This window comes from Maniola jurtina, chromosome 28 (genome assembly GCF_905333055.1).
Source record: "Maniola jurtina chromosome 28, ilManJurt1.1, whole genome shotgun sequence".
NCBI classification, from domain to species: Eukaryota; Metazoa; Arthropoda; class Insecta; order Lepidoptera; family Nymphalidae; genus Maniola; species Maniola jurtina.
The window spans coordinates 6341018-6364670 of NC_060056.1; the positions used below are offsets into that span (position 1 = coordinate 6341018).

The 23653-nt window shown below is 37.8% G+C and overlaps 2 protein-coding genes and 2 long non-coding RNA genes across 5 annotated transcripts; 2 read left to right on the forward strand and 2 right to left on the reverse strand.

Moving 5' to 3' along the window:
• Positions 1 to 549: 549 nt before the first annotated feature.
• On the reverse strand, positions 550 to 17363 carry LOC123879382. Its single transcript, XR_006798992.1, has 3 exons — positions 17345 to 17363; positions 8953 to 8963; positions 550 to 636 (listed from the first exon to the last, which is right to left on the reverse strand). It is a non-coding gene; the product is annotated as an uncharacterized LOC123879382 (long non-coding RNA).
• On the forward strand, positions 13152 to 15495 carry LOC123879361. Its single transcript, XM_045927028.1, has 3 exons — positions 13152 to 13621; positions 13787 to 13890; positions 14797 to 15495. Exons 1-3 carry the CDS (start codon positions 13339 to 13341, stop codon positions 15412 to 15414), a joined length of 1005 nt encoding a protein of 334 aa, XP_045782984.1. The 5' UTR covers positions 13152 to 13338; the 3' UTR covers positions 15415 to 15495.
• LOC123879358 (protein ALP1-like) lies at positions 13889 to 16141 on the reverse strand. 2 transcript variants are annotated; one of them, XR_006798982.1, is made up of 3 exons: positions 15537 to 16141; positions 15244 to 15369; positions 13889 to 14713 (listed from the first exon to the last, which is right to left on the reverse strand). XR_006798982.1 is itself a non-coding variant. In XM_045927024.1 (2 exons), exons 1-2 carry the CDS (start codon positions 15972 to 15974, stop codon positions 13904 to 13906), a joined length of 1248 nt encoding a protein of 415 aa, XP_045782980.1. In that variant the 5' UTR covers positions 15975 to 16137; the 3' UTR covers positions 13889 to 13903. The 2 variants fall into 2 exon arrangements, 1 of the variants encoding a protein (XP_045782980.1); XM_045927024.1 differs by lacking the exon at positions 15244 to 15369 and having other exon boundaries at positions 15537 to 16137.
• On the forward strand, positions 17047 to 23641 carry LOC123879385. The gene is made up of 3 exons (XR_006798994.1): positions 17047 to 17170; positions 22835 to 22838; positions 23628 to 23641. It is a non-coding gene; the product is annotated as an uncharacterized LOC123879385 (long non-coding RNA).
• The last annotated feature ends 12 nt before the right edge of the window (positions 23642 to 23653 follow it).

The window sequence follows — 23653 nt, forward strand, 5'->3', positions numbered from 1 at the left end:
AGATTGGCCATTTTTTTTATTATTATTTTTTGATAAAGTGGCAATAGAAAAACACATCTCTCTATATTACGGTTCATGTGACACAGCCTGCCGACAGACAGGCAGATAGCAAAAGGGCTTCATTTGCACTCTTCGGGTATGCAACTCTAATATGTTGTTTGGGTTACATTTTCTATAAGCTGATCTACCTCAGCTTTTCAGGTGGAATTTTTGAAAACCCTTACTTAGTGGATGTCTAAGATATAATAAACAAAACTCTATCAAGAGAGTGTAGTGTAGAGTTGCATGTTTATAATATGTGTTAGGTAGTTAATCAGTTCTTCTTACAAATAGATGTAGATACCCTACACCTCTACTGGGGAAGGATTGTAAGAACAGCAGTTTCTACGTAATAATAATATAATTAGTACCGGAGCGCTAAATTACTTGACAGTATAGTTGTCGGTAAGATGGAAGTGAAGTGTATGGAACGAGAGAAGAGACCAGACACAAGAAGCCTCAATAGCCTACGCGAACGGTTAAAAGTGGACTGAATTCTGAAAGGTTGGCTGTTCAAGCTCGACCCATTGCACTTGTCTTACCTACTCCTAGCACAAGCTTTATATTTAGTTGGACGGGAAAGGCGAATATTATTCACTAGATGATGCCCATGACTTTGTCCGCGTGGATTTAGGTTTTTAAAAATCCCGCGAGAACGCTGCTTTTCCGGAATAATAAGTAGCCTATGTCCGTCCCCAGGATGCAAGCTGACTCTGTACCTAATTTCATCAAAATCGAACACACTTTCACAATTATAATATTAGTATGGATTATTAACGAGGCATACATTCTTTTAAATAAAATAAATTTCCTAATTTTCACTGCTGTGAATCAAACCTAGGTAGGCCCTATTAGGGCTCATATAAAATAAACTATCAAATTGTCATGATTTGCATTAGGTATAACCGGAAGTCCTTATCTCTTTAAACATAAATGATTGACAAACGTAACAGATATCTCACTGTAAGGTGACGCGTCAAACTGCATTCTTTGCTCACTTACCAAGAATGTCTCTATGGTGCTTCGCACAGAAATCCAAATAGTATTTTAAATCTATGGTGTTTAGTATACTGGGTATAGGCACAACAATAGAACAGAATTGAAGAATGAAAAGTAAAGGAACCACTTTACAGATAAACAATTATACAACTTACAATAGCTTTAAAAGATTCAAAATATATCATTCTCTTGCATACTTTTTTAATTGCCAGTAGGTACAAATGTAGGTACAAGTTCAATTTAAAAAGTAACAACTTATTATATTTAGGTAATGGAGATCACGTACATTATTTAAATTTTTTTTTTAGTAGTCAAAAGATCGTTAACGTTTCGTATTTGAGACGATATTGTTTTTGTTAGAACATCCCTCATAGGTACTTAATTAATTCTTCTGAGAGAAAAACCAAAATAGAGTTTTTTAGAAAACAAATCAAATTAATCAATTAATCTAATTAACAAAATAAAACTATTAAAATATTGTTTTACATTGTAATTTATATGGTAGTATACAAAATTAATTAACTGGCAACTTAAAATTAAAATGTCAATATAAGTCCGCGAATCGCGATGGTGTGACGAGTGGCGACGGTTTGATAGAAATAAAAGAGTACTTTTCTTTATAATATTTTTTTGTTAATTATATTATCCATACTTCCATACTAATATTATAAATGCGAAAGTGTGTCTGTCTATCTGTCTGTTTGTCTGTTACCTTTTCACAGCCAACACTTTAACCGATTCTGACGAAAATACAGGGTTAGCTTATATCTCGGGGACAGCCATATCACGGTAATATTATGTATCAGTATTCCAACTTCATACAAACGGCCGAAACGCGAGCTATACCTACGCACCTCGATGTCGGCAGGCGCTCGACATGCAGACAGTCGCGACTGTGCCGCAGTGACGAACGGGCGGTGTTTTGTTTTTCTAACAATAACCGCGCGATTTTTTCGTTATATGTGAAACCCGATCAAAGAAGCCACAATTTCAGCTCCGAATGTCGGTATTTAAGTTACCGGGACTGCAATAAGATTAATTCGCAAACTTTTTTGACTGTACCCAGCGATGATTTTGTGGAATATATACAAAAAATGGAGAAAATATTCCGAACTTCTTAAAACCAAATATATAAATTGTAAAGTAGCTGCAGGTATCTATCTATAACCAAGTAAAAGATATTCCTTTTTCTCCATCTTGTCCATGTTTCCCAAAACAATTTTTAATTAAAAGCTTTATAGTAGAATGCGGATTTTTTAAACTTTAAAATTTAATAACTCGTAACGTTCGTTTAATTTCCTACGTCTCAGTCGACGCGCAAATATTTTTCGGTCTCAAATGTATAAGACCGATTTGTTATTCAATCATAAACATGGTTTTTTAATTAAATCTACCAATCAAAAAACAACACGCATTTTTATTGGACATTTCCTATGCCATTCACAAAGTATTTTATTTGTTTATATAAAAAAGTATATTTACAATCACAAAACTAGATGGAAACACAAAGTAGGCAAAAATTAAAATGCTGGCGGCAGGCAGCCCTATCGCATGTTTACGTACCGCGCAGCTGTAGGTATTTATTTCAAAGAAACGGCCGAGTTAGAATACTGTACAGATAATATTACCGTGGCCATATGCTACTTTTTATCCCAGAAAATCAAAGAGTTCTCACGGGATTCCTAAAACCCACCCGCTTAACCGATTTGTATGGAAGGTACCGAGATAGCTTCATTTTATCCCGGAAAATCAAACAGTTTCCACGGGATTTTTAAAACCTAAATCCACGCGGACGAAGTCGCGGGCATCCTGTAGTAAGTAATAAAACAAATTATTTAATGGGAAAAATAACATAAAATACCAGTGAATACCGTCCAAGCAGTTCATAATATTCTCAAATCTAAGAGGTACAGATAGTCTAAATACCTATAGGATAGGATTAGGGACCACCCGAACTTTTCGGATAACAGAGATTAGGTATAGGTAGTAGGTACTTACCCATTTATTGCTATTTATAAATTCAAATCAAAGGTGACACAATAAAAATGTTTATAACGCCATAAACATAAAACCAAGAGTAGGTAACAATCTATGATAGTTAAGGTTTAGAAATAACTATTTATTGAGTAACCAATAAAAGAACATCGATGGACGTCCGGATATAAAAACAATTCATCGATTTTATGACCATAAATAAGTACACGACAGGTCGAAATGGCAACTGGGATATGAGGCAGGGGGGACGAGCCCTGCAGCTCGCTCCAGCAATGCGCGGGACTTCAATTACTTTTATACATCTATATGTTACGGGCAATTTGATAAGTCCGGGCACTATTAATAATGGCCGGTCTGTATTAATAATGCCCGACTCAATTGGGCAATGTGATTAAAACAGCATGATTAATCACTTTTCCCGGCCATTATGAATAAGGCCCACCCTTTCTTGGGCAAAGTAATAAAATAGGTGAACTGTAGTGTTTTTGATTATTAAATGAAAGAACCTAACCTAACTTAAGCTTTTTTTTTATACGTGGGAAAATCCTCATGGATACCACAGTGCTCGGGGAGGCGAGGTGGTTATGTCGGTCTCTTACCGACTAAACCCCATGGCTTACCGTCTCAATCGTTATTGCTGGGCACAGGGGCACGAACGTATTCAACTGTGACGCTAGTGCTAACGGCGCCCGCCAAGGCAGGCCCAGCTCTGGGACTAAAAGGGGCCCCAACACCGTTTAAGGCTCGCCGGAAACAAGGGCTTGCCTTCCAACTCGAGGACCTACTCTCCCGCGGGTAACAGACTCCCCGTGTCTATTACCCGGAGGCCCTACTCAAGGGGGCAAGCGACGGTCGTGCGCAGCTCGCCTGCGCCCGATTCTCTTGCGGCGCATGGGATGACAGCTTTCGGCTTCCTCTCTCAGCCGCTCCGCTGCCTCTTTCTGCGTCATTACTTCCTCGTTGAAGGAGACCATCGCTTGCCAGGCCTCTCACTGTCCACCATGGATTTAGTCACGGCGGGCAATGAGAGGTCCTGCCCCATAATATCTACCAGTGACTGGCGAGGCTCCGCCCACGTAGGGCACTCAGCCAGCGTATGTTGTGCTGTGTCTGAGACACTACCGCACTGATGGCATTCCTCTGTGGGCTCACCGCGCCACTCTGCACAGATATCCTTTAACGGCCGCGGTCCAATTTATCAAATTGCCCGGCTACAAGTAGGGAATTATTCATACTGCCCGGTCCAAGTGATAAATTCATGCTATCTCAAACACTGACTTATTACATGGACCACGGGCCGTCGGGCATTATTAATAATGGCCGGTCAAAGTAATAAATTAATCACTTTGCCCATCGCTCTTGGACATTATTAATAATGGCCGGTCCTTATTAATAATGCCCAGTTAATCACGTTGCCCGTAACATATACATAATATAATAAAATTGTAGAAAAGTGGTGTCTGTACAATGAAAATATATAAAAAAAAGTAGCAGGGGTTGTTATTATATCGATGCCGAACCCGAAATTGTAATTAATTTTTTTTTGTCTGTTTGTCTGTGTGCACGCTAATATCAGAAACGGCTTATTCGATTTAGATACGGTTTTCACTAATATATTGTAGTAAGCTTCACTTAACATTTAGTGTTTATTTCATGTCAATCGGTTCATGAATAAAAAAGTTATGTCAATTTAAAGAATCACGCTGCCCGAAAAGTCACTATTCCACGCGAACGAAGTCGCGGGCACAGCTAGTAGCTAATATTGTATATCAAATCTTTGAAAAGGGCAACCGCCGAGTTTCTTGCTGGTTCTTCTCGGTAGGAAAATCATTCCGAACCAGTGGTAGATGCTTTTGGCGATTCAGAAGTACTTGTAAAAGTCTAATTGAATAAAAATATTTTGAATTTGAATTTGAATTCAACCTGTCGCATACTATACAGACTATTCCTACTAGCTTAATCGTCCCGGATTTTCTAAACTCACAACCTCTTTTCCCATCATTAGTAAAACCCGAAAGCTTAGAAGTCGACCGTTATTCCACCGTAATCTTATCGCGCGATAACCTTCGCTATACACGAGCCTTGGCTGTACACGCGGCTTTACCTACACCGCTTACAATACCTACTACAGTCTGTCTGAAAGAAGAGATTGGAAAAAAATTTCAAAAGAAAAATAAAACCGACTTCAAAAACCAAAAACACTAAAAAGTAGAAAATAATTTTTGTTTAGCTACACATGTAATGTACCTAGGTATGAAGTCGAGCGAACAAAATTAGAAATCCAAGAGTGAAGCTCGCCCGACTTCATACCTAGGTACATTACATGTGTAGCTAAACAAAAATTATTTTCTACTTTTTAGTGTTTTTGGTTTTTGAAGTCGGTTTTATTTTTCTTTTGAAAATTTTTTATTTCACAATTTTTAGTGGCCCCACTGTACTATAATATGCTATGCCCAGTTAAAACCCTACTGTTTACTAAGCTATTACACTGATCGCGAGCAATTTGCTCTTATCCATTGAGGAGTTCTGTTCTCCATCTCCGAAGATATTCATCAGATCTTCACCAAATTTATATGGGACCACCTGCACAGTATACCCTTTCAAACAAAAAAATAATTTCCAAATCGGTCCAGGGGTCTTTGAGTAATCGGGGAACATACATAAAAAAAAAAAAAAAAAAGATCCCGACGAATTGAGAACCTCCTCCTTTTTTGGAAGTCGGTTAAAAATAGGTCATTGTATTGTACTGATCTGACTTTCGTAAGTGCTTTTATAAGTCTAAATCGAAGAATAAATAAATACAAATACAAAGGTTAGTCTACTGTTTCTATCTCTATTCTAAGTTAGACTGCATCAACACTTACCACCAGATGAGATTGCAGTCAAGGACTAACTTGTATCTGAATTTCAAAAAATGAAAAAATTTAAAAATATCAATTTACTAAGTAAAAATGTAAAATGTAGATACTGTATTTTTCATGGCCACCACTTTGAAATTTGAATACACATTCTGTGAAAATTTCAATTCTCTACCTATTCCGTTTCATGAGATACAGCCCGTTGACAGACAGACAGACAGACGGACGGGTAGCGGGGACTAAGTAATACTTAAAGTCCCGTTGGCACCCATTACAATCCTAATCCTAATATTATAAATGTGAAAGTGTTGATGTTTCGATGTTTGTTAGTCAATCACGCAAGAACGGCTGAACGGATTTGGTTGAAAGAATGGCGATAGATTATACCCTGGATTAACACATAGGCTACTTTTTATCCCGGAAAATCAAAGAGTTCCCGCGGGATTTTGAAAAACGTAAATCCACGCGGACGAAGTCGCGGGCATCAGCTAGTTTTTCTATAATTGTAAAATATCCAGCCGCCTGAGATCTTTCTTATGCAAACTATTAAACTTAAAGCTATAAAGATTAAGGATTGGTGTCTCCTTCTTCCTTTTTAGGGTTCCGTACCTAAAAAGGAAAAACGCAACCCTTATAGGATCACTTTGTTATCTGACTGTCTATCTGTCTGTCTGTCCGTCCTTCCGTCCGTCGTGTCTGTCAAGAAAGGGTACTTCCCGTTGACCTAGAGACTATTTTTCCCGACATTTTGCAGGATAAATCTATTATCGTGCAAAATGTCGGGAAAAATACCCGGGTACGGAACCCTCGGTGTGCGAGTTTGACTCGCACTTGGCCGGAGAGCAAGTAGGTAGATATTTACCTACTTAATCGGGTTTTTGTTTTTGAACTTTATCTTGTCTGGACTTTTTCATCGGATTGCGAGTTGCTATGCAATAGGATACCGAAGTCTTTGTACCTACTTATTGCCTACAAAAAAAAAACTAATGATTCTTATTTTTTATCTTTATGCACTTGACAGATTAGATAGAGTACTTAGGTACCTTTTGAAGGAAGCCGTTCTAAGGAATACGATGAACGATGTTAAACTTTAACATCGTTGTTATAAAGTTGGAATTTAATCTTTGATGTAAATTTCTAAGAAAAAAAATTGAGTACCGTACTTAGGTTGGTAAGAGTGGAAGTTGGAAGTAGGAACCGATAGTAATGTATTTCTACTGAATTTCGTCAAATAAAAAATAAATGATAACAAAAAGTACCTAGGTATAGCTACCAGTGGTAGGTACGCGACAAATCAAGATGGCAATCGGGATGAGGACGCCCCGCACACCCCCCGCTCTAACCCGGTGCGGGATATCGCATGTGACATGCGGGTGTGCGCGGCGTCCCCCCGCCTCATACCCCGATTGCCATCTCGACTTGTCGCGTACAATTATCAATCGACTTACTTGACAGAAAGGACTTGTAAACTTGTCAAGTCCTATGTCAAATATTATCAACCCATTCGCTGCCCTCTAGCTCAGACTGTACATGGGTCTCCTTTCAGAACCAGAAAGGTTTAGGTCCACCACGCTGGGCAAGTTTACACAGCGCCGAAAATACTATCGAGAACTCTATGCATGCAGGTTCCCGATGTTTTCCTTAATGCCTGAGAGTTCCCCATCATGTTCTCTAAAAAGCCTGTCAATCCGCAGTTAGCCAGCGTGGTGGACTATGGTCAAACCATTCTCTGAGAGGAGTTCCGTGCTCAGTAGTGACCCGGTAATGTGTTGATCATAATGAAAACCACACGGAAATACCCAATAATAACAAAAAAAAAAAAACTGAAATTAAAAAAAAAAATCAAAATTCAAAATATTTTTATTCAATTAAACTTTTACAAGGTGCTTTTGAATCGTCAAAATAATCTACCACTGCTTTGGAATGACGTTCCCACCGAGAAGAACCAGCAAGAAACTCGGCGGTTGCTCTTTTCAAGTATTCAATTTACAATAATAGCCATACCTCATTATAAACTGCATTGATTTAATTATCATAAATTAATAGGTAATTAGTCTGTGGTCCGGACTCCGGATGCGAAAGCGCGCGAAATAATCGCGTCCGTCTTCGTCCGTTACAGTACCGTTGCGCGGGCGTTATTTTAAATCTGGAATGTTATTCCCGGTTTCCCGCCAAGTGTACTCACCGCAATCTTAACATTGGAACATTTAAAAACTATATAATAACTCTATCACGTAAAAATAAGGTTGAATTTTGAATGCAATCTGTTTGAACAGATACAAAATTATAGTTAGTTTTTGTTGACAACTTGTTTTGATTGTCAAATCAAAGTTATGTTTTATTTTTATACTAATTGAAAACCATACTTATAAAATTTTTTTATGAATACGTTTAGTATCAACGCTAAACTTAATTTTCTTAGTAATTTCCAAACCTTCTTAAAATTAAGTAGACGAAATTACAGAAAAAAAACAATCGTCTATGATGCGATTTCAAAGTTCAAATTTCGAACTTTCGTAATTTCGCTATACAGGCTGATTTCAAATTGTTTTTATAATCTTCATGTAACACAACGAAAGTATGTAAAACAAGCAGGCATTTTTGTCAAAGTGCGTCCTTAATTTAACTTGATAAAGCCTAATTTTGAAATTCGATTTCAAAAATGTGTTTAAGTATTTTTTTAAACCTTTACACAAGTAATTTATATCACACTAATATTATAAAGGCGAAAGTTTGTATGTGTGTGTGTGTGTGTGTGTGTGTGTGTGTGTGTGTGTATGTTTGTTACTCCTTCACGCAAAAACTACTGGACGGATTTGGCTGAAATTTAGAATGGAGATAGATAATATCCTGGATTAGCACATAGGCTACTTTTTATCCCGGAAAATCAAAGAGTTCCCACGGGATTTCAAAAAACCTAAATCCACGCGGGCGAAGCCGCGGGCATCGGCTAGTGAATAATATGAACCGTTCGTCTGTGGTGGTATTAAAATTATTTATGAACTTTATCTCGTTAATTCCACTATACATATACTTAGTCATAATGTTACAAAGTTCAAACTTATGATAAAACTTTCTTGCTTGTTTTGAGTTTTAGAAAGTGCTAGTTTAGTATTTTAATCTTTTCTTTATCTTATCTTATTTTGAACACATAATACTTCAGTCTCATAGTAAGAATGACCTCTTGAGTCCCTTCGGCGGTGTTCCCACCAGATTAGCATGGCATATTATTGTAAACTAGAGGATGCCCGCGGCTTCGCCCGCCTGGATTTCGGTTTTTTAAATCCCGCAGGAACTCTTTGATTTTCCGGGATAAAAAGTAGCCTATGTCCTTCCCCGGGATGTAGCCCATGTCTGTACCAAATTTCATCAAAATCGGTTCAGCGGTTGGGCCGTGAAAACGTAGCAGACAGACACACACTTTCGCATTTATAATATTAGTATGGATTGAATACTTGAAAAGAGCAAACGCCGAGTTTCTTGCTGGTTCTTCTCGGTAGGAACGGCATTCCGATAGATTATTTTGACGATTCAAAAGCACTTGTTGTTGCACGTGAATATTTTGAATTTGAAAAGATTATAACATTGGGTTATTCAAGGCGCGAACCAACAAATTCCTGAAAGGCCAGCAACGCATCGGCGGTACCTCTGGTGCTACAAATGTTCATGGGCGGCGGTAATCACTTAACATCAGGTGACACGCCTGCTCATTTACTCGCTATTTTTAACCGACTTCAAAAAAGGAGGAGGTTCTCAATTCGTTGGAAACTTTTTTTATAAACATTAAAAAAAAAACAAAAAAAAAATTAAAAAAAAAAACAGCGGTCGTCAAGTCACAAATAGGCAGTAACGTAACACCGTTACGGCCAATCGGTCTCCAAACACACGGTTGTTCAACATCCGCAGGATTTCAGCGCGAAATAGCAATTTGCGTCTTTCTTCCTCAACTTCGTGAGCGTTCCTAGAATTGCTAAGTTTGCGTGAGAAATTACTAATACCAATAATAGGTGCTTTGCAAATACCTACTACAAATGCCGCGGCTTCTCTCGTACCTACATATATGTATTTTGTTTTTACACATATCTGTGGAATAACTTACCTAAAATAAACTGACTGATTCGACTGATCTATGTTTGATATCGTTGATGAGCCAATCAGGAATTTTTTTTTGGATGAGTTTTAGACGTCACACTAATATTAGAAAGGCGAAAGTTTGTTACTCTTTCATGCAAAAACTACTGGACGGATTTGGCTGAAATTTTGAAAGGAGATAGAATATAGTCTGGATTAACACATAGGTACTTTTTATCCCGGATAATCAATGAGCTCCCACGGGATTTTTAAAACTATATCCACGCGAACGAAGTCGCGGGCATCAGCTAGTGTGCCTACATATAAACATACAAATATGTATACTTTGCGAACTCATAGATAGACCAACTTCTCTTCTAAACAAGGAAATGTTTAAAAGAGAAGTTAAACATAACGTTTTAAGTATGTACGTCTCACAGGGCGGCTGGAATCCCGTCCATTCAGTGCCTACTTCCTGTCCTTGAACTCGCCCACCTGAGAGACGAAGGAACGTGTCGTGACGTCATAGCCGGGATTAGCCGACAACGACATCTTATTGCTATGCCTACATCTTAATCTAATAACATTTTTCGTTCGTTGACAAATTTTTTACCCGACTGCGGCAAAGCCAAAAGGAAGGGTTATGATTTTAGCAGTCTATGTATGTATGTATGTTTGTATCCAGATTCTGTGTGATCCACCATAGAGCCTAAACTATTGGGCCGATTTTGGTGAATGAGGTGTCAATTGATTCGTTCTAAAGGTCCGGGTGACATAGGCTAAATTTTCTACGAAAAAAAATACCCAACGGATATTACATAAAAAATAGTGGGGGTCTCCAAAAATATTTTTTGCTATTGTGTCGAGTGGGATGTCAAATGAAAGAGGAAAAAAAATTCTGACATTCATGATTCTTCATACACACATACATACATACATACACTGCTAAAATCATAACCCTTCCTTTTGGCTTTGCCGCAGTCGGGTAAAAAGGTTTTGAATACAAATCATAATTGTACCCAGGACCAGTCTGTTACTTTTTTCTTGTACTATAAAATATATCGTTATAAAACATTTTCATTAGATACATCAATCACGTATGTAAAGTGAATTATGACAAGTCTTTAAAATCGGTAAAGGTATGGACAGATAAAGCGCGGTGATGGCAATGCGGTAGAAAGTCGCACAGAAACTGAAGACTTGTACGATAGTAATCATTTTAAGATATTGACAGATTAACAATAGATTGATTCTTAGTTTTTCCCGTGAATTTGACAGCAACGTGTGATGGCTAACGACCACAAGCACCTGAATTGCTAAACTTTGATAAACTAAAATATTATGTCATAATTCTGTCTGTCTGGCGGGAGGCTCCGGCCATGGTTAGTAGTTACAACTCTACCGGCAAAGCCGTGCCGCCAAGTGATTTAGCGTCCCGATACGATGCCGTGTAGAAACCAAACGAGTATGGATTTAATGAAAACTGCCATACCCCTTCCAGGTTAGCTCACTTCCATCTTAGACTGCATCATCACTTACCAGGTGAGATTGTAGTGAAGGGCTAACTTGTAACTGAATTAAAAATTTATAACACCCCTGACAAGTGAAGGTAACTAGAAAAGAGCTGATAACTTTCAAATGGCTCAACCGATTTTCTTGGATTATAGCTAATAACACTTTCGATTAAGCCACCTTTCAAACGAAAAAAAAAAAAACAAATTAAAATCGGTTCATTAGTTTAGGAGCTACGATGCCACAGACAGATATAACACCCCTCTTTTTACTCGGGGGTTAATAAAAAAAAGCAGAATTAGCCACACTATCACTATTATGCTATCTAGTTTGAAAAACTAGCCGTCAATTCAGCAATTGCTGTCACGCGCTATGTCGGACCAAACCCTTAAATATTCCAAATTTTTTCGTCACCCGGCGGCGTCGGATTCATGGCTTTGCTTAGAATCTATAAACGGAATTCTGGGAAGAGCTCAGCTATAAAGCCGTTACTTTCAAACTGACGAAAGTTTTCGAACTTTTCAAAGTAAATCCTGACCAAGTATCTATGTATAGGCGGTATTTGGAACCCATTGAATTATACTTAACTAGCTGATGCCTGCGACTTCGTTCGCTTAGATACAGATTTTTTTTTAAATCCCGTGGGAACTTATTGAGTTTTCCGGAAATAAAAAGTAGCCTATCTGTTAATCCAGGGATTTGAAATGGAGTTACCATTTCAAATTTCAGCAAAATCCGTCAAATAGTTTTCGCGTGATAGAGTAACAAACATACACACATACATACAAACTTTCGCATGTATACACAATTACTTTCTATGTATACAAGTATGATATTTCCTCAAAGCCTATATACGCCTAGTAGGTGCATACTACATATACCTACCTACATTTACATTTTACATGGTCTGTCAAAAACTTAACTCTTTCCTTGCTCTATTCGGTTAAAATTAGCCATGACAGATACCTACCTATTATAAACTTTTTTTCTTTGTTTGTGCAATGCTGTTCTGCCTCTATGGAGTGCTTCGTCGTAAACCTGTGGTGCTCAGTGCACGCTTAGTGATATGGAGCTCCTTATAAAAGTGACATCACCAATATTATCGATTCAAATCAATTATTTATTTAGCAAGTTTCCAAAAAAGTATTTAATTCAATTTAATGAAAAATGAATTTCTATAAAGTGCTGAATACAAAACCAATCCATACTCAATTAATTGGGTGGTTACCCAGTTAAACATTTAAATAAAAACGTAAAAATTGTTCCACTTCTCAAAATGGTCTCTTAAATTACCTACTTATAACCAAAAGTCCAAAAAGATCCTTTATATTATTATCTTACTGAGACAGACATACACCCACATACAAAAAAATATCAAGCAATCGAATCAGGTTCGTTTTATATACAACCTGTATATAGTACCATCCATCCATACCATAGACCACGTGTTCCTTCCGTCACCAAAAGCGCGCGAAAATTAATCCAAGCGACAATCAACCTTATGGTTTTGAACATAAGTTTGAATTTTTAAATTAAATTCGCGTGTTCTTTTCTTCAGCATTATAATATGGATCGTGAGAATAAAATTTGTACATTGCAATTTCAACTTTATCATGATAACATAGGGTTAACATTTCAATATTATTTATTCGAATACCTGTTTGTTGACCGTCAATAGCCGGGTCCACACCGGACGATCCATCGCGCTCCGATCGCGCGCGGCAGCAGCGCGATCCAAAGATGCAGGCGGTGTGGACGTGCCGCGCGCGATCCATGCGCACGTATTGGAGCGCGCGCTCCCTACCTCGCGCGATCCGTGTGCGGTCGGTTTTTGTGCCAGCCTCAAAGGTGCCTCAGTTGCGTGATGCGCGCGGTGTGGACGGTTGTGTTGGTTCGCGCGATCCACCTCGCCATGGACATCTCAGAAAGTCGCCGTTTGATATCGCTTTATAAAGAATTTAAATGTTTATGGGATCCCAAAGATTCTAATTACACCAATAGAGGTGTTAGAGATGATGCTTGGTGTCAGATTTCTCGTGAAATGGGGAATAAGTCGATCGAGAACCTAAAGAAAAAAATGCGATCTCTGGCGGGAGGCTACAGAAGGGAGAAACACAGAGAGAAGCAAAGCCGTATAACTGGATCCGGTAAGAAAACAAAGCTACTTTTTATCTGTAGGTATTAAAATTATATATTTTATTATAAGTAATTACATCATAATATTTACTGTGGATTTCACGTGATTTCGCTTTTTACATTTAAGCTGTTAGAAATACACGTGGTTATTTTAATGAGTAACTTGTTTATTTCAGGTGCTCAAGATACATATAAATCAAAGTGGTTTGCGTATGATGACTTCGACTTTATGGCGGATAAAAATGAACCCGGAACCACACGCGATACATTGGAACATATTGTGAGCTATTAGTTTACTGATATTCATTTTGCCAAACTATTGTATGGTTTGTAACAAAGTGTCTTGCTAAGTGGGACCGTATTGTAGTGGCATTTTCTGTTGCTCTTCTTGGTACGACGGCCATCGGTTGTAGCGATTGTGATGGCGGTTCATTTCGCCAGCTTCCAGGTATTACATCTCCATTCTCCTGTACTGTATCAAACGTTCCTGGCGATATAAAGTTAGGATTACTGCGTAAGTAGTTATATAAATGAACCGTTGCCAGCACGACTTTAGTCGCAGTTTCTGGTTCCAAAAGCATAGGTTTACGCAGGACTCTGTAGACAGAACTAAGTACTCCAAACGCGTTTTCAACTACTCTACGTGCTCTTGACAGTCGGTAGTTGAAAATTCTTTCACAAGAACCCCTTTCCCGTGTACCATCGTATGGTTTCATAGTATAATCATTAAGCTGAAAAGCTTTATCACCTAGTATATAATAGGGTACCTCAATTTTATAGGGAACTTGCAATATCTCCGGTGGAGGAATATTTAGCTCTTTTTTTTCAAGTTTTTTATATAAATTTGTGCTTTTGAACACGCCTCCATCTGATATTCTGCCTTTAGTCCCAACATTCACATACAGGAACCTATAATTTGCATCTACTAATGCAAAAAGAACAATACTAGGAAATAATTTGTAATTATCAAAGTCGTTGCCACTATTAAAAGGCGATTGTATAGCGACGTGTTTGCCGTCCATCGCTCCTATCACGTGTGGGAAATTCCACTTATTCTCGAATTGCTGAGAAACTGTACGCCATTCTTCTTTAGTTGACGGCACCTGAAAATAAAGGAGATCTTAATTATAATATAAAGCTGAAAATAAGAATAAGCAGTAAATAGTAATAATAATTGTTGTTACAGGTAGAATCTGATACGACTGATGGGGAACTTGAAGTTAATACTACAGTGAGCGAAAACGAGAACAGTAACATTACTAGTGACACACAACCGGAGAGAGCCAACCACCACACAGATCAGAGTAGAGAGCAGAATGATCAGAATGCACAATCCAGTGTCCAAACAACAAACAAAAGAACAAAAAAAAGAAAGAAAACTACTTCTAATAATGCAGATGACATATCAGATGAAACTCTTTCAGAGGCTTTCCAACTTCTGCAACAATGTGCTCAGCCACCACAACCGGAAACTGATTCTTACATTGCTTTCGGGCAGTATATATCTACTGAATTGCGGAAATATGATGCAGTAACATTAGTTAATGTCAAAAATGCTATATGCCAAGTTATTTTTCAAGCTGACACAGGAAGATATGGGGATAGCAATTATGGATATTACACTAATTCATACCCTGGCACACCAATAGCATCCACTTCATCACAGTCCCAGTCTCTACAACCTCAAAATTATCCAGCTCCAATTCCACAGACATCACCGTCTGCTCATCTAGCCTCCAATTCATCGCAGTCCCAGTTTCTGAAACCTCAGGATTATTCACTTCCACAGTCACCACCGAATTAAATAAGTACCTACCTATATCATGTTTTCAAAAAATAATTAATAATTGTAAACATGTTACTTCTTTAAATTATGATTGTAATACACTACTTTTTTATTGAGTAATAAAGTATGGTTTTACTTACCTTTACATAATCATTTAACAGGTCAATGATGGCTTCACAAACTTCAGGAATAATTATCGATATAGACTGTTTGGAAATGCGGAACAGATACTGCAAACTGACGTACGAATCTCCAGTTGCTAAAAATCTCAATGTTAGTAATAATCTTTCCTTCACAGTAATGGCATCTCTATAATTTGTATCATTCTTTCTTAGCTTGTTATTTAATAATGAACACAATATCTCAAATTGATTAGCATTCATTCTTGCAAAATTGTGTTCAACTTTATCTGACACTAACTCTGCGTACAGCTGAGTCCCAGATTCCAAGCGATTTTTGTAAATTTGTTTCACCCAAAACCGTCGTTTTCTTTTTTGTGATTTTTTGCGCAAGCATTTAAGCAAAATAAAAGTTACTGCTGCAACGGCAAGACGCCGCCGTTGTACGTGTGACTCCATATCGTACAAGAGTTAGACTGGCTGAATCACGGATCGCCTTAGGATCGCTTGGAGCGCATATTTGGGATCGCAAGTTTCCAAGAGTGGATCGGCATAACACGATCCACGATCCACGATCCGCGATCCTGGATCGCGGATCGCGGGATCGATGGATCGTCCGGTGTGGACCCACCTATTGACCTCTTGAAAAAGCGAGGGAAAACCTCTTTAGCATGAATATTACAGTCGAACTAAATTCAACTCTATTTGCTAGCTTTAGAGTTTATTTTTGTTTGTAATATTTTGACAGACCGATCAGGTGACGTTATCTACACAGATTATGTAATAATAATATCGATTCGGTATCGATAATGGCGGAACTTTGATTTATGATTGAACATAGTTATTTATTACGTAAAACAGATAAAATGATTTCCTGTCATAAGTAATAGGTAGGTAGTATATTAACTAATGAATTTGCCCCGACTTTGCGCTGGGCGTACCAGTTTTGGAGGAATTGCCTGATATAAACCTAGATACTTAATACCTATCTACTTAAGTTTCCTTAGTTTGCTAAACAAATCGCACTAAACCTCCGTGACCTCGTAGAAGTGCGTAAGCGACGCGATTCGGCGGCTCTGACCTTCCTTAGGTTTTCCCTCTGTGGACTCATAAACTGTGGAATCAACTCCACTCCAATCGGTAGTGTTCCCACAAGTTTACAACATGAGGTTATTCAAGGGGCGGACCAACAAATTCTTGAAAGGCCGGCAACTCTGGTGCCGCAAATGTTCATTGGCGGCGGTAATCACTTAACATCAGTTGACCTGCCCGTTTGCACACTATTTTATTTAAAAAAAAACACGATTTAACTGTCAGTTTGTCAATAAGGTCGTATGGACCTCGTATAATAGTGCGCCTCGATTTCAGCGAGAAGCTGGGTAGGCATACTTATTTACCTTTTCACCTAAATGGATTTTTTATACCCAGAATAAAGTTGTAAGTTACTTTTTCATTTCAACAAGTAGGCTATGTTGGTGGAATGTGTCCGATCCCAATCAGGAAGAGACCGTCTGGTTGAATTGTTTTTTTAAACAGATTGCAAGTTGGTGTCTTTAATAGCTTATTAGCTAATCCAAATTCTGACGGAGCTTGCAATCTGTTTAGATGGTTACAGGGTACCTAAGTAACTTGTGGAATTTGTATGATAGGATAGGGTTGTAGGATAAGATAGGGTACAATGAGCCTCAATAGCTCAACCGGTAAAGGAGTGGACTGAAAAACCGAAAGGTCGACGGTGCAAACCCCGCCCGTTGCACTATTGTCGTACCTACTCCTAGCCCAAGCCTGACGCTTAGTTGGAGAGGAAAGGGGAATATTAGTCATTTAACATGGCTAATATTCTTTTTTTTGATGAGACTGACATGCATAAATGTAAAAGCCTATAAATAAAGGATAAAAAAACTAGGCTATATAGGGACATAACCTAAGAATAATTTAAGATAGGCATACGAGAATAGTCCTATACTTACCGTCGATTTTTAAGGAATATCGGCATCAATAGATATCGGGCTTATTTCTTGGATAAAATTAAATTGGGCTAGTATACTAAAGAAAACTAAATCATGTACTTATCTATACTTTCATATGAAAGACGGTTAGCCACACAGACAGAAAACGTGTCAGTACAAAAACTATTTTGTCTACTGTCTAAGGATGCTGTGGTGATTTAGAAACGTCCAAGTTATAATATCCTATGGGTATTCTAACTGATCACAGAGGGCGATAAGAGGTCCGGCCATTGTCAAATTATAACCAACACTAGAGGATGCCCGCGACTTTGTCCGCGTGACTTTGTCACTTACCATCAGATGATATTGCAGTCAAGGGCTAACTTGTATCTGAATAAATAAATAAAAAGATGGGTATGGGTACGTTGAAGTCATAGTTCAAGTCAAGAGTGAATAGGCATCTTCTAGGCAAGCGCGCTCCATCTTAGGCTGCATCCTCACTTGCCAGCAGGTCTGATTGCAGCCAAGCGCTAGTCTATAAATTAAAAAAAAATGACATTGGACATTTCTATACAAGCAGACTTCACAGTCCACACCTACCTGCACGCCCGGTTTCCAAAAAAAAAAAAACACATATTTTGTAACCAAAGCGTTCCCAGAACGCAAACTGAGAAATAAAAGCTCGCCGCGACCAGTTCTGGAGGTAATATTATGGAGGCAAAAAACGGACAAAAACGCCTTTGGCAATCAGCTGATCGGCTCCAACCCTGTTGAGGCGCCTTGTACTAAGAAAATCGGTTTTTGTATTGTTGGTATACTGTCGATTGGTGGTAAGTCGTATTAATAGCGATAAATTTTAAATGATAAGAAAATTGGGAATACTTTCTCAAACAGCTTTCATAGTAAGTAATAAGAATAAGTGGTGATAATAAAAAAAAGAATACCCGGCTGAGTTTGCTGTGGGCTCTTCTCAGGCTTGGCCGCGTTTGGAACCCTCGTAGCTTTAGTTTTAAGTTAACGTAATTAATTATCACCACTACATCATTGTTTGACAATCAGAAAGTGTACAATAGTATCCAATTCGAATAAATGACTGACTTTAACTTTGACTTTTATTCTTAACTGTCTTTTATCTTGTCTTTCCGAAATACTGTCAACCAATTACGAAGTCCAGAAAATGTAAAGCCTAGAAAACTTGAAATTCGGAAGGTAGGTTCCGTATAGAACAGCGATTACTAACCTTTTCGATCATTGTCACCCCTGCCCTATGACAAGATGAAGGGATCCCTAACTAACTCGGATTTGCTCGATTTTTTAAGCATGATTGTCAAGCCTATTAAAAAAAACTGCACTGCCATAGACGCAGTGGCTAAGACGTCGGCCACTCCCTATTCGAGAGGTTGGGAGTTCGATTCCGGGCACGCATCTCTAACTTTTCACAGTTATGAGTATTTTAAGCAATAAGATATCTCTTGCTTTAACGGTGAAGAAAAACATCATGGGAAACTCGCATGCCCACTATGCTCCAAAGCAATCTCAAAGAAGTTAAAAATCTAAGAACAAATAAGACACAAGTGTAAATTAAAAATTTATAACACCCTGACAAGCGAAGGTTACAGTAACTAGAAAAGAGTTGATAACTTTCAAACGGCTGAACCGATTTTCTTGGATTGTAGCTAAAGAAAACTCTCGATCAAGCCACCTTTCAAACAAAGAAACTACATTAAAATCGGTTCATTAGTTTAGGAGCTACGATGCCACAGACAGATACACAGATACACACGTCAAACTTATAACACCCCTCTTTTTGGGTCGGGAGTTAAAAATTTAAAGTCAAACCTTTTTTTTAAGCATATTAACAAAACAGTTAAAATTCTCTTAGTCTACCAACTCTCTACTATTTTTTATAAGTAGTAACTAGTTAAATATAGAACTCAATCGATAATAATTATTATCGTCTTTAAAATAGTTATCTGCAAAAAAAAAAAAACAGCAACCATTTCAAGGTTATTCACACAAAACAATTCTAAAGACAGGTTTATAGTCTGTGACGTATTCACAGCTGATTCCCGCCAAAACCGGGCGCGGACGTCGTCCATGTTGAAAAAAAAAAAACAAAAAATACTCCTTTCCAAGGTTTATTTAGGCTCTTTTGTTAAAAAAATCGTCTCTTCCAGTCAACAATAGGTATTTTTGTTAACAATTGCAATTGTAAATCTTTGAAAAAGTCTTGTAACTATAAGCACGTTGTAAACTTGAAGTAAAACAGCTGATTTTGGCGCGATCGAGTTCTGCCATCTTGGATCGTCGGGTCCGTTCGGAAACCTGTTATGTTGCTATGCTTTTGATTTTGCGTCGCGCTCGTATTGTGAATGCGTGCGATATAATGTCGAGTATGATGACATCTAATTAAAGAAAAGATATAAAAAGAAAAGGTGATTGACTAATCTATCAACGCACAGCTCAAATTATTGAATGGGTCAGGCTGAAAGGAAAATTGAAAAGAAGTCCGCTAAGAAAGGATTTTTGAAAATTCCCCTTCTAAGGGAGTAAAATATGTGGAAAATAAACGTTTTATAAATTTCGATGTCGTGCGACAAAATAATGAACAATTATGGTTAGTTAATTTTGACTAGGTTCCAATTAATGTATGTGTTTGTTTGTGAGTTTGACTGTTACCATTTTTCTCAAAATACAATTTATATTATGGAGCAACTTTGATTTTGTTTTAATTTGTACTATTATATCTATTCTTTGTTAAAGTGCTTAAGAAGGTGCTATAGACGTGGTTTCTTTTTAAAACCATTACGTTTTCTGAAAACAACATATCAAGCAAACCTCAAAAGTCCAAAAAGCCTATTACATCACACCTATTAAATCTAACATTGAAATATTGATGTTATTATCAAGCTCTCAGTTTGGAATTCTTTCGCAGATTAGAAAAAAATCTTGGGATAATTTCAGATTCCCTTTTGTTGGGAATGAATGGTCTAGCGGTGAGAAGGCCGGGGTGGCATGAAAAAATGTGGGTTTGATGTTTAGTAGAGACTTATATAAATGCTAGAGCGGCTATTCTCTAGCAGTAAATATACCAAGAGTCTAAAGTCCTAAACTACCTTTAGGGTAGGGTCCAAAGGTATCCTCTTAAGAATATAAAAGATAAGGAGTTCATTTCCACCGCTCTATTCGTTTAGCTAGATACAGTGTCATATTAAATCTCTTTAGTCAGAGGTTTTTGTTAAGAAGTTATTGTCTTACAACTTCACGAGGCTAAGTTTTACTGAAAAGCTCGCACTGATAAGTAACTAAGCACATATCGAAGTCAAAGAAACTTACTCTCAAACTGTTTGTAATTTACTCATTTAAGAGGGATATAGTATATTCACGTGTTGTATTATAAGCAATAGGCCAACATCTTACTTGTATATCCCTCTTTATTTGTACCATACAACAAGAAATATTACAGTAAAAGAACAAAAAAAACACAAACTGAAGGAGGATACACAAGGCGGCCTTATCGCTAATTAGCGATCTCTACCATCATTAATTCATCTTAGATTAAGACGAATCCTTGAATGAGCCAACAATCATTCAACAGTATTGTTCTAGCTAGCAAACATTATGTACTTATCTACTAATTTGACAATAGGCATTGAATACTTCATACTACAGGACCAAGTAGCCAAATAGCCTCTTTTTCTTAGCTCATGACTTGTATTGCTTTATCATATCTGTCACTAGAATAATGATTAAACATCCCGGATATTTAGCCATTGTGCTGTCCACTCGTAAAAGTCATATTTAACTTGAAGCGAAAAGGATTTATTCTGTTATTAGGGTATTGTGTGATTCGGAGGTAGTGCCTATATTCTATAATAGCGGAAATCAATTGTAGTTATTTTTGGAAGTGTTTACTTAAACTTTACAGGTCGGAACTTCTTTAAGCTTTGATGTAGCTCTAGGCCATTGGTCTCATATTATTCCATTTTTTCACGTTATTAATAAATAATAGGTTATAGTTATAGCCCATAGCCCGCCATGACTTCACACACCTTTGGAAACATTACACCTGTTCCTCAGCATTCCTCATCCAGCCACTTCCCGCCAGCCGCTTTATATCGTCAGCCATGGTTGGGGATTGATTGGGGATTGTGTTAATTTGTGTGAGTGTAATAAATAATTCAAACAAACAAGTTCCAGTAAAACGATCTTTTGATAAGGACATGTACAGGCCACCGAATTAGTCCTTGAAGCCAGAGTAAAAAAAATGGCGATACATTCCGCAAGAATTTTAATTATTGCTTTCAAAAGGCGGAGGTTTGGAGAATCTAATCTGTGACAGCCAATGACTTTCTAAGCATGGACACATCACGGCATACAACACAAGAGCCCAAACATGGCACACGTTTCTAAATTCACCTTATGTAGCTTCAACTGCTCCATTTATACATTCCCGCTAACATTCAAGTCCTGTAAACTAACCTCAGTGATTAAGCCGCAATGTAAATCGATTATTGCACTCGAAGCTGAATAAGGTGATTTTAGAAGCAACTTGAACAAAAAATGGAATGGAGTAGTGTAGCACTATTAATTTTTGTTATTTCTTTGAGAGATTTTTCGTTTTTGTAAATATGAAACTATTATACTATATCTATACTATATAACTATTATACTATTCTGCTCGTGCTGATTCACTGACTGACTGACTGACTGACTGACTGACTCATTTGATCACCTCTTCTGTAAAATTTTGTATGTTTTTTTTTACCGATGGTTTCGTATAGAGGACAAAAAATGATTCGGAGGAAAAATATGGATAGAGCTGATGATTGAGGATTTCGGTGAAGAGCACGGCCAGGGTATTGAAGATAGGTGGGGGGTGCTCGAACAAATGTCACTCAGAACTTCATCCAATTGACAGGGAGCTGAAAAATAAAACCAAAATGGCGGATTCAAGATGGGCCTTGAATCAAGATGGCCAAAGGCCTCCCACCAGCCGACCTAAACCAATTAAGAAAATCTCAATCGGCCCAGCCGGGAATCGAACCGGGGACCCTCGTCATACAAATCCACCGCGCTACCACTGCGCACCGGAGGTCGTCAAAAGATCTATACATATAATAAAATTGTAGAAAAGTGGTGTCTGTACAATGGAAATATATAAAAAAAGTAGCAGGGGTTGTTATTATATCGATGCCGAACCCGAAATTGTAATTAATTTTTTTTTTTGTCTGTTTGTCTGTGTGTTTGTGCACGCTAATATCAGAAACGGCTTATTCGATTTAGATACGGTTATCACTAATATATTGTAGTAAGCTTCACTTAACATTTAGTGTTTATTTCATGTCAATCGGTTCATAAATAAAAAAGTTATGTCAATTTAAAGAATCACGGCGAACATTTTTAACGTACAGATACACGCCTCGCGCCTGAGCGTCCGTGGCTATATAAAGCGCGCTGAGAGCTATTCCACGCGAACGAAGTCGCGGGCACAGCTAGTAATAAAATAAATGTGATACAATAATGGCCAATAGATTTTACATTGAACAAAAAAAAGCTACTCCACAGTTTTGTTTTACCGACATTCGTGACGCGCCCTTCCATCTGTCTCTTTCCGATGTGCGTGAGAGAAAGGAATGGAAACATTGTAAATAATTTTAGATATTTCTAGTGTTTTCAATGGTTTTACTAAGTATTTTACACTTTTTCGCATGTTATCTTACGTAAATAAAATTAACTTACCGGTGGTAAGTCACACCATCTCTTTTCTGCGTCGTTAACGTATTATTTCGGCACTTTTTGATCGCGCATTTAGGCGTCTTGACAGCTTTGCAGTCAACATGCGACTAATGAAGAAAGTGTGCTTACACCGAGTATAAGCACACTTACTTGGTCCCTTGTTATGCGCGCCAGTGCGATGTCCTTGCTTAGAAAGTCATTGGTGACAGCACATTTTTCAGACAAAGTTTTAGAAAAACTCAGGTAGTAGGTAGTTACTATGGTCGTTGGCCGGTTAGTAAAATACGACTCTTCGAAGGGGAGGCGATATGCAATAGTTTCTACCGTCAAAGTAGTGGCCCACTGGGTCCAAAAACTACACGTTGTACGTAAATTATTGATAGTCTTAATATTCGTAATAGATTGGCCAATTTTTTTTTAGTAGATTGTATTTTGTATCTGTCTTAGCGT